The sequence below is a fragment of the Coregonus lavaretus genome (genome assembly GCF_964263955.1).
Source record: "Coregonus lavaretus genome assembly, contig: HAP1_SCAFFOLD_161, whole genome shotgun sequence".
In the NCBI taxonomy this organism is placed as follows: Eukaryota; Metazoa; Chordata; class Actinopteri; order Salmoniformes; family Salmonidae; genus Coregonus; species Coregonus lavaretus.
In genome coordinates this window covers 203,886-214,634 of record NW_028161655.1, presented here as the reverse complement: position 1 = coordinate 214,634, position 10,749 = coordinate 203,886, and the positions used below count along the sequence as shown (strand labels likewise).

Sequence of the window (10,749 nt, the reverse complement as noted above, 5' to 3'; positions counted from 1 at the left end):
CATATTGATTTTCTTACCCTGTAAGCAGTCAATGGACCAGGTATAACAGCAACCCATGCTTTGATTTTGTTTACTTGGCCACTGTTTTTTGTGGTCCTCTGTAGCTCAGCTGGTAGAGCACGGCGCTTGTAACGCCAAGGTAGTGGGTTCGATCCCCGGGACCACCCATACACAAAAATGTATGCACGCATGACTGTAAGTCGCTTTGGATAAAAGCGTCTGCTAAATGGCATATTATTATTATTACTGTTTCAAATGCTAACTTTTTTGCATTTGTGGCATAAATCCAATGCAAGTGAATGATACCTATATTAGCATTTCCACGCTTAGTTAGCAGTTGAAACAGTGGCCAGGTAAACTAAACCAAAGCATGGGTTGCTGTTATACCTGGTCCATAAACTGCTTACACGATAAGAAAACCAATATTTATATAATTTTGTAATTTGGGTGAACTATCCCTTTAACAATTTCACTGAGAATACATTACATTGGATGAATAAATAATACTCCAAGCTGCAGCTCCATATTACTTGTCAAACATAGATAACTGATACTACAGTTCTGTATATACTCATTTTTGGGGTGGGATTAGCGTGGGGTGTGGGGGGTCCGTGGATGGCTTTTGATCACTTCTTTGGATTCCTCATGTCTTACTCAAAGTTAGAAAAAAGCTTGGTCCAAATCAGATGTTAATTACTATAATTATTGAATATTATATGAATCCTATAAATTAAAATGGCCAAATTGGGTGCAATCAATTAACTTAATTTCTCAAAGATCAAATTATATTTCAACTAAATAATGTTGCAGGAATGCTAATCTTATCTGTTTCTAACCCCCGAAGCAATTTTGTTGTGCTTTTTGAGGTGGAACGACCCTCATGTTTGTTGAGAGGAATGCATTCAGGTTCACAAATAAAACATGAAAGTGTTGGGAAAGGAAAGGCTCAGTGTGTGAGGAGCTAATCCTAAAGACCAAGGTACTCTAACCAGAATTCTGACTTAAAAAGGCTTTAATTGGTACATCCTGACTTAAGTTGTTTTGTCACAGAATAGAAATGGAAGAGAGAAAGTGGCTATAAAATGTTTACACATTCTATCTTGGTATTTTAGTTGTTAATGGCTTGCTTTTGATGGTCAATGTAAACTTTAACAAGGAAAATTTTTTTTAAACAAAGTATGTCGACAGCCGCCTCACAACATAAGTCAGAACCGGATTTTATTCATTAGCGTCCCAAATGGCACCCTATCTCCTATATAGTGCACTACTTTTGACCAGAGATCTTTGGGCCCTGATCAAAAGTAGTGCACCATGTAGGGAATAGGGTGCCATTTGGGAAGTACACCATACGGTTGGCAGCCAACTCCTCATAGCTGAGGTTCTGAGGGGGCAGAAAACCATCTGTAGGAGATATTTTGGTTTCCAACCTCAGAAAACTGTGTCACATTGTTGAAAGGGTGGATACTAGTAAACAAAGCAAAGATGTCAGCAGGAGAAAATGAAGAGAGAGCAACAACATGATGCAATCAAAAACAATTACCTTTATCTTATTATCTTGATCTAGGCTAGATAACCTCTAAACTCTCAGGGCATGTGCTTGTTCAGTGAGGTAAGACCGTATGTATAAAATATGCAGCTCGTGCATTGCATACAGTCTCTCAGGAAATGAGAAGAAGGTCCAGGACATAGAAAATGACATTTGACATGTACTTGTTACATTGCATGGCTGAAGATATTGTGTGTACTCTGTGTACAATGAACACGTACCTACATGTCACTCAGGACAGATTGTCTGTAACTATGATTTTCATCAGCAGATTAATTTATCTGATAAAGCTAATAACAAATACATAGCAAACCGATACAGACGATAGTGCAATTGGGAGGTGACAAAGAACGAACAAGTGTTTTATTATTTTCCTTTTACAGACAACAACAAAATAACTATTTTTATTTTTTGCAATAAATTATATTTTAATAGTCACTAGAAAAAAAGTTGGCCGCGGAAAGCGGGGGCTGAAGGCTGAAACGCTTCCTGATTGGATGTGGGTTTTGTTTCCGCTGGGCTTGAAGTGTTTATATAGCCAATCACCGTTGAACAGGCAGTACGTGTAGAAAGAAGTGAGCCTAGCAGTACATTTCTCTCCTGGTGGAAGTGCACAGCGGAGTGACATCATCCAACCTTTCACCATATTCTGAAACATGGAAGAATCAAGTAGTTGACGTTAACTGAACCTTCTCTTTTGAAGCTTTCATCCGTCTGATCACTGAGTTCCTAGTGAGCTGACCGGTCCTGGTTTTGTTGACGTTTTTTTGCAAGTTACCTGAACTTTCACTGTCTGACAAGATGAAGTACATTATCGGCATCGGCGGGTGAGTGTCTTAAAATAACTTGTAATGTAGCCTACTAGGCCGCAGCACGTGGGGCTGGGCGCGTTCCATAGAAAGACGGCTTGTCCATTATCTTTCCGTCATCGTGGCCACTTTACAGCCCTTCCCTTTTCAGCAGTACATTTCCATTGTCTAATAAATACCAAAAATATGGTTCTGATATGTTCTATTCGATATCTCTGATGTTTCCGCCTAGTCTCATCGCTCCGGGAGCGAATACCAATATATTTATAACTAACCCCTTCTGTCTGTGGCGAAGAGGCTAGTTAAACGTTTGTAACATTGTAACGAAATTCACTACAATAATGTTGCCAGCGTCGTTAAAGTAATACAAACGTGTGCAAATAGTTCTCTGATCCTCTGCCCGCTAGTTACCATTCATATGTAATGCCAGCGCCTTTGTGATACGTTGTACAATACAGCGCCCTCCCTCGTGGTGTTTCTGACCATATGTGATTGTGTGTCTTTACAGCGTAACCAACGGGGGAAAGACCACCCTCACCAACAAACTGATCAAGAACCTTCCCAACTGTTGTGTGGTTCATCAGGATGACTTTTTCAAGGTGAGTCTTTTATGAGTGTATTACTGTTGTTATTACTATGTTGTTGGTCGCTATTCTAGTGATAAAGACTAAACGCACATTGCACATGGGCTAGATTCGTCAGAGCTTTGAATCTATATCATTGCTTGGAAGAACTAGTGTGGAAAGTAGCCTAGCCTGTTTCCTTCAGTGTGTGTTGGGAGAGAGGCGTGAGAGAGGGTTGGCAGACCCTGAGAGGTGTTCATATGGCAGAATGTTAGAATGTACCTGGGTACATCTCATTCATGTATGTTTCAGCCACAAGATCAGATTGAAGTTGGTGAAGATGGCTTTAAGCAGTATGATGGTAAGACGGGTTCTTTCTGGAAGGGTTGTGTGGTGGGGGGGGTTTGTTTGTGTGTGTGTGTGATTGACAGTGTGTGGGTGTGTAACACACTACTACTCAATACAATCATCATGCTTCTTAACCAAGGAGGCTGATTTTAGCTGTACATCTCTCCGTTTCTCACCCTCTCTCTCCTTTATATGCCTTTTCCCTGCCATCATCCCTCCTCCGTCCCTCCAGTCATCACTGCCCTCGACATGGACGCCATGATGAGTACCATCTACGCCTGGTTTGACGACCCGGTGAAGTTTGAACGGTCGCACGGCGTCAACAACACCTTGGATACCGAGATTCTCCCGGAGTCTGACCACAAGGATGAGGAAACTCACATCCTCATCGTGGAAGGATTCCTGCTTTACACCTACGGGTGAGAACTCTTGTCTCTCTCTCCTCCCTCTCTTCCTGCTCCTGAACTATGGGTGAGGAGGACAGCATGTGTTTCTATGTGTCTGTCTCTTAGTAGAGCATCAGTAGTTCTAGATCCGGTTAATTTAGAGGCTTTCTTGTTATACATGTCAAATGTGATACCACAGTAATATGGTAGTAGTAACAACAGGACACTTGGTCAATACTTGGAATATTTCTTCCTGTTTAAATAAGTAATAAGCATGTACATTGAAAATGAAATTCTTTCACACATAAGTGAAAACCCTGTCTGGAGTATGTTCTCTCCTAACAACTCTGGGTGAGGGGCCGGTGCATTCCTCACATGAGTGAGACGTACGTTCATCTCATTCTGTCAAAGACCTGTCAGACTTATAAAACTAAAAATATAATATTTCCAATGATGTTTGTGTTCCTGCAGACCTTTGATCGACGTACTGAACCAACGCTATTTTATTTCCATTCCATACGAAGAATGCAAAAAGAGGAGGTGGTAAGTAAAAACTCTGAGATTCAAACACAGACATATCTACCTGAACATCCAGCTTTTTGCTGCTTTACTGTTGTGAAGTAACCTTTCAGCTAATCCCAGGTGTGTGTGTGTGTGTGTCCTGTGTGCAGCTCAAGAAACTACAAGGTACCAGATCCCCCCGGTCTGTTTGATGGTCACGTCTGGCCCATGTACACCAAACACAAGAACATCATGGAAACATCAGGCGTTGATGTTGGTAAGTGTCTGTCTGGTTTATGTGTGCACAGTATATCATGTGGTGTTTGTGATAAATGTGTAATGCTTCTTCTGTGTGTGTGCACGGCATATTGGTTCTCCTACTTATACATGTGTAGTATCTGATTTCATGTTAGTCATTATTTGGGTGTGGTGTTTACAGTTCAACTAGATGGAACTATGTCAAAGGAACAACTGTACAACGCTGTCTACGGAGATGTCCTGAACAACATCCAGAAGTGTCTGTAAGCAACAAAGGTACGTTTCCTTCCTGTCCCCTTCATTTCAGCCTCAAAACCATGAAAACATCACTACCTGTAAATCCTAACAAATAGTTGTTTGTGTGTAAATAAACTAATCGTTGTGAAAATAAACGTGAGAGATAGTTTTGTTGTGTAAAACAACTAATAGTTGTGCGTCTAAATATACTAGGTGTATGTGTTGTATAAATCGCAACTAATAGGTTTGTGTTCTTCCAGGTCAATCTATCGGCTAAGAGCAGGATGGATCTGCTACATGAGGAGAAGGAGAGGCGCGCATTGCCTTAACCGTTCCTACGTCTTTCTGACCTGCAGCTAACAACACTCTACCGGCTGCTGCTGCCACCGTGATATTACTATTTTCTAGTGTAAATTATTATTATATGCTGGCATGGTTTTATATCCTCCATATTTATTGCTTTGTTACGGGCCACCAGGCAGTCAGTCACAGAGATGACAATGGAACAGTTGAGAGGGTTGCAGCTCAAAGCACAACACCAATAAACAATCCTCCTGCTAAACAGACTCTACTCTCTGTTGTCTTCTATAACTGTTGGTTTCCACTGTATTATTCAACCTGTTGACATGAAGTGCACCCATATACCGTTGAAATGGCGCAGGATATGAAGGTTTCCTCTCCAGTTCTACTGTACATAGTGGAGTTTAATCCCATGACTATCGCTCCAAATAGACATCTCTTCACTTTGTTTACTGTAGTATGACTTGTAGTTCCGCTTCCACCCTTCCATTGACAGTGTGTGTACGTCTGGCTCAGACACATCCCCAGCCAGTGCAGAGCTAAATGCTCGTTGGGGTTTTCGCACTTTCACCACTAAACAGGTCTCTGCGGCAACGCTCGCTATCTATCCCCCCGGCAACAGTTGGCACGAGTGATAGCAGGGTGTGATCACGAGACTACCCTGTGACTTTGCTGACAACCATTTAAGATCTGCTTCACTGGAAAATCAACTCTTTTTTTTATTTATTTTTTCTCAGGATTTAGCCACGCTGTACAGTATGCTTATTTCTACAGAGTTTTGACTTCATAGATAGTGGATTCTAGAACTTATATAGAACAAACTGAACTCCAGGAAAAGACTGCTACATCACCAGCTCATGCTCTGTTGCTATTGGCTGGTCACAACTGCGTTTGTTTGTTGACATTGCTGAATCATTGGCAACAAGTAGCTCATTACATTTAGTACATTCTAGACTAAAACATTATGTGCTGTCCCTGGATAGCCTATATGTCAAGGTTGTTTTGTTACTGAAAAGGAAATTCAGCAACTCTTGGATGACAGTGGGAGTTTATTAAAAATGCTTCTTTGCTGTTAAAACCAACCAAAACTATGGAAGAACATTGTTTTGTTCAACAGATAATGCAATAGTAAAACAGATCTCCATGTGCAACTGTTCAATAAAGACTCTATTGTGTGTTTTTGGATCTAGCCCCAGACCATTAGGCCACTGGTATGTTGTGTACTCTCGGTCACTCTGCTTACTGAATTGAATCTGGTGGGGGAGAAGCCTGGGATTCAAGGCTACATGTACAACGACATGCAGTATAAATGCCACACCTTCAGTCTAGTCAGTTTAGGGAGAAACGGTAAACTGGAATCCACACTGAATTACTCTGTTTCACTAAAGAAACAGGGCAGCTCAGTTTGTATTCCACAAGGCTATAGAAAGAGACCAAACTGACCTACAGCTGGGAGAGGTCCAAATAACTGTAGTTTGCTCCATAGAGACTGTTTTCATCCCGAATGGCACACTATTCCCTATATAGTGCGCTACTTTTGACCAGAGATCTATGGCCCTTTCAAAACACCTTTCAAGGAAACTGCATAAGACCATAGGCCTATAAATTGGAGTTGGAATCTTTTCTTCTGTTAAATCAAATATTTTAGACGGTGTGCTGTCTGCTATTTGATAAATGAAAACGTTGAACTTGAAATAGATGAGAACTAGTGTTAGTAATGTCAGAAATATTTCCCCATAGGACTCCTCCTATGATAGGAGTATACTACTGGTCTAAAATAGTTTTTTATGTTCAAACAACTGGAGTAGATGTGCTATCTTAAATTATTCAAATGATGCATTAGAGGCTGCTTACTGTACACATACTTTATATAAGGGGCATTTTGCAGATCACGTCCAGATACACATCCCTTTCCTAGCTCTCTGCTAAATAGGACTATGTCCACATATATGTCTTAAATGTGTCCTTCATATACACTCAATGTGAAGCATTTTTTCCCTCTAATGGGAATAAGATGTCAGAAGTATAAGTAATGCTACAGGGGAAGGAAAAGGCCCTCACCACCAACCCACACCAGAACCCTAAACCAGACAGAACGTCTTGGGCCATGGGGGTGTGAGTCAGCATGCAGGATTATGAGAACAAGCATTGGCCTCTGGCCCACTTTTCAAATGAATAGAGTTCAACTGTTTGTTTGTCTCTCCCATTGAATATGTGTGTGTGCATGTGTCCATACATTATGAGCATGCTTTGTCTCTATATACACTTTGAGGTAGTAAGGAAATTATATTATTACATACAGTACGCAACACACACGCGAGCTGCCCAGTGACACAAGCCTACCAGACGAGCTAAACCACTTCTATGCTCGCTTCGAGGCAAGCAACACTGAAGCATGCATGAGAGCACCAGCTGTTCCGGATGACTATGTGATCACGCTCTCCGTAGCCGATGTGAGTAAGACTTTTAAGCAGGTCAACATTCACAAGGCCGCAGGGCCAGACGGATTACCAGGACGTGTACTCCGAGCATGTGCTGACCAACTGGCAAGTGTCTTCACTGACATTTTCAACATGTCCCTGACTGAGTCTGTAATACCAACATGTTTCAAGCAGACCACCATAGTCCCCGTGCCCAAGGACTCTAAGATAACCTGCCTAAATGACTACCGACCCGTAGCACTGACGTCTGTAGCCATGAAGTGCTTTGAAAGGCTGGTCATGGCTCACATCAACAGCATTATCCCAGAAACCCTAGACCCACTCCAATTTGCATACCGCCCCAACAGATCCACAGATGATGCAATCTCTATCGCACTCCACACTGCCCTTTCCCACCTGGACAAGAGGAACACCTACGTGAGAATGCTATTCATTGACTACAGCTCAGCATTCAACACCATAGTGCCCTCTAAGCTCATCACTAAGCTAAGGATCCTGGGACTAAACACCTCCCTCTGCAACTGGATCCTGGACTTCCTGACGGGCTGCCCCCAGGTGGTAAGGGTAGGTAACAACACATCTGCCACACTGATCCTCAACACGGGGGCCCCTCAGGGGTGCGTGCTCAGTCCCCTCCTGTACTCTCTGTTCACCCATGACTGCATGGCCAGGCACGACTCCAACACCATCATTAAGTTTGCCGACGACACAACAGTGGTAGGCCTGATCACCGACAACGATGAGACAGCCTATAGGGAGGAGGTCAGAGATCTGGCCGTGTGGTGCCAGGACAACAACCTCTCCCTCAACGTGACCAAGACAAAGGAGATGATTGTGGACTACAGGAAAAAAAAGAGGACTGAGCACGCCCCCATTCTCATCGACGGGGCTGTAGTGGAACAGGTTGAGAGCTTCAAGTTCCTTGGTGTCCACATCACCAACGAACTATCATGGTCCAAACACACCAAGACGGTCGCGAAGAGGGCACGACAAAGCTTATTCCCCCTCAGGAGACTAAAAGATTTGGCATGGGTCCTCAGATCCTCAAAAAATTCTACAGCTGCACCATCGAGCGCATCCTGACTGGTTGCATCACTGCCTGGTATGGCAACTGCTTGGCCTCCGACCGCAAGGCACTACAGAGGGTAATGCGTACGGCCCAGTACATCACTGGGGCAAAGCTTCCTGCCATCCAGGACCTCTATACCAGGCGGTGTCAGAGGAAGGCCCTCAAAATTGTCAGACTCCAGCCACCCTAGTCATAGACTGTTCTCTCTGCTACCGCACGGCAAGCGGTACCGGAGTGCCAAGTCTAGGTCCAAAAGACTTCTCAACAGCTTCTACCCCCAAGCCATAAGACTCCTGAACAGCTAATCATGGCTACCCAGACTATTTGCACTGCCCCCCCACCCCATCCTTTTTACGCTGCTGCTACTCTGTTAAGTATTTATGCATAGTCACTTTAACTCTACCCACATGTACATATTACCTCAACTACCTCAACTAGCCGGTGCCCCCGCACATTGACTCTGCAACGGTACCCCCCTGTATATATAGCCTCCCTACTGTCACTTTATTTTACTTCTGCTCTTTTTTTTCTCAACACTTTTTTTGTTGTTGTTTTATTCTTACTTTTTTTGTTTAAAATAAATGCACTGTTGGTTAAGGGCTGTAAGTAAGCATTTCACTGTAATGTCTGCACCTGTTGTATTCGGCGCATGTGACCAATAAAATTTGATTTGATTTGATTTGACACACACTCACAGGCATACTGTACATACACACATATACAGTTCATTCGGAAAGTATTCAGACCCCTTGACTTTTTCCACATTTAATTACATTACAGCCTTATTCTAAAATGTATTTTTGCAAATGTATATAAAAAAAAACATAAATACCTTATTTACATAAGTATTCACACCCTTTGCTATGACACTCGAAATTGAGCTCAGGTGCATCCTGTTTCCATTTATCATCCTTAAGCTGTTTCTACAACTTGATTGGAGTCCACCTGTGATAAATTCAATTGTTTGGACATGATTTGGAAAGGCACACACCTGCCTATATAAGGGCCCACAGTTGACAGTGCATGTCAGAGCAAAAACGAAGCCATGAGGTCGAAGGAATTGTCCGTAGAGCTCCGAGACAGTTTTGTGTCGAGGCACAGATCTGGGGAAGGTTACCAAAAAATGTCTGCAGCATTGAAGTTCCCCAAGAACACAGTGGCCTCCATCATTCTTAAATGGAAGAAGTTTGGAACCACCAAGACTCTTCCTACAGCTGGCCGCCCGGCCAAACTGAGCAATCGGTGGAGAAGGGCCTTGGTCAGGGAGGTGAAGAATCCGATGGTCACTCTGACAGAGCTCTAGAGATCCTATGTGGAGATGGGAGAACCTTCCAGAAGGACAACCATCTCTGCAGCACTCCACCAATCAGGCCTTTATGGTAGAGTGGCCAGACGGAAGCCTCTTCTCAGTAAAAGGCACATGACAGCACGCTTGGAGTTTGCCAAAAGGCACCTAAAGACTCTCAGACAATGAGAAACAAGATTCTCTGGTCTGACAAAATCAAGATTGAACTCTTTGGCCTGAATGCCAAGCGTCACGTCTGGAGGAAACCTGGCACCACCCCTACGGTGAAGCATGTTGGTGGCAGCGTCATGCTGTGGGGATGTTTTTCAGCGGCAGGGACTGGGAGACTAGTCAGGATCGAGGCAAAGATAAACGGAGCAAAATACAGAGATCCTTGATGAAAACCTGCTCCAGAGTGCTCAGGACCTCAGACTGGGGCGAAGGTTCAGCTTCCAACAGGACAAAGACGCTAAGCACACAGGCGTCAGGACAAGTCTCTGAATGTCCTTGAGTGGCCCAACCAGAGCCCGGACTTGAACCCAATCGAACATCTGAATGACCTGAAAATAGCTGTGCAGCAACACTCCCCATCCAACCTGACAGAGCTTGAGAGGATATGCAGAGAAGAATGGGAGAAACTCCCCAAATACAGATGTGCCAAGCTTGTAGCGTCATACCCAAGAAGACTCGAGGCTGTAATCGCTGCCAAAGGTGCTTCAACAAAGAACTGAGTAAATGGTCTGAATACTTATGTAAATGTGATTTCCAATTTTTATTTTTAATACATTTGCCTAACATTTCTAAAAACCTATTTTTGCTTTGTCATTATGGGGTATTGTGTGTAAAATTAGAATAAGGCTGTAACGTAACAAAATGTGGAAAAAGTCAAGGGGTCTGAATACTTTCTGAAGGCACTGTATATGCTACATATACATACTGTATATACACACACACACACACACACACACACGGTGACAGAGCACAGCAACAATTTCCACACACACAC

General features: G+C 43.1%; 1 protein-coding gene across 1 annotated transcript; it reads left to right on the top strand.

Moving 5' to 3' along the window:
• The first annotated feature begins 2,104 nt into the window (after nucleotides 1-2,104).
• Nucleotides 2,105-5,214, top strand: LOC311120281 (nicotinamide riboside kinase 2-like). The gene is made up of 8 exons (XM_084194911.1): nucleotides 2,105-2,373; nucleotides 2,864-2,954; nucleotides 3,231-3,279; nucleotides 3,499-3,685; nucleotides 4,124-4,195; nucleotides 4,324-4,430; nucleotides 4,593-4,687; nucleotides 4,909-5,214. Exons 1-7 carry the CDS (start codon nucleotides 2,348-2,350, stop codon nucleotides 4,676-4,678), a joined length of 618 nt encoding a protein of 205 aa, XP_084051037.1. The 5' UTR covers nucleotides 2,105-2,347; the 3' UTR covers nucleotides 4,679-4,687; nucleotides 4,909-5,214.
• Nucleotides 5,215-10,749: the final 5,535 nt, after the last annotated feature.

What these genes read in the sequence shown, in the direction of transcription:
- LOC311120281 (XM_084194911.1), top strand. Translation starts at nt 2,348, where the DNA reads ATGAAGTACATTATCGGCATCGGCGG. An exon ending in ATCAGGATGACTTTTTCAAG is followed by an intron (nt 2,955 to 3,230) that starts GTGAGTCTTTTA and finishes TGTATGTTTCAG; the next exon opens with CCACAAGATCAGATTGAAGT. An exon ending in TTCCTGCTTTACACCTACGG is followed by an intron (nt 3,686 to 4,123) that starts GTGAGAACTCTT and finishes GTGTTCCTGCAG; the next exon opens with ACCTTTGATCGACGTACTGA.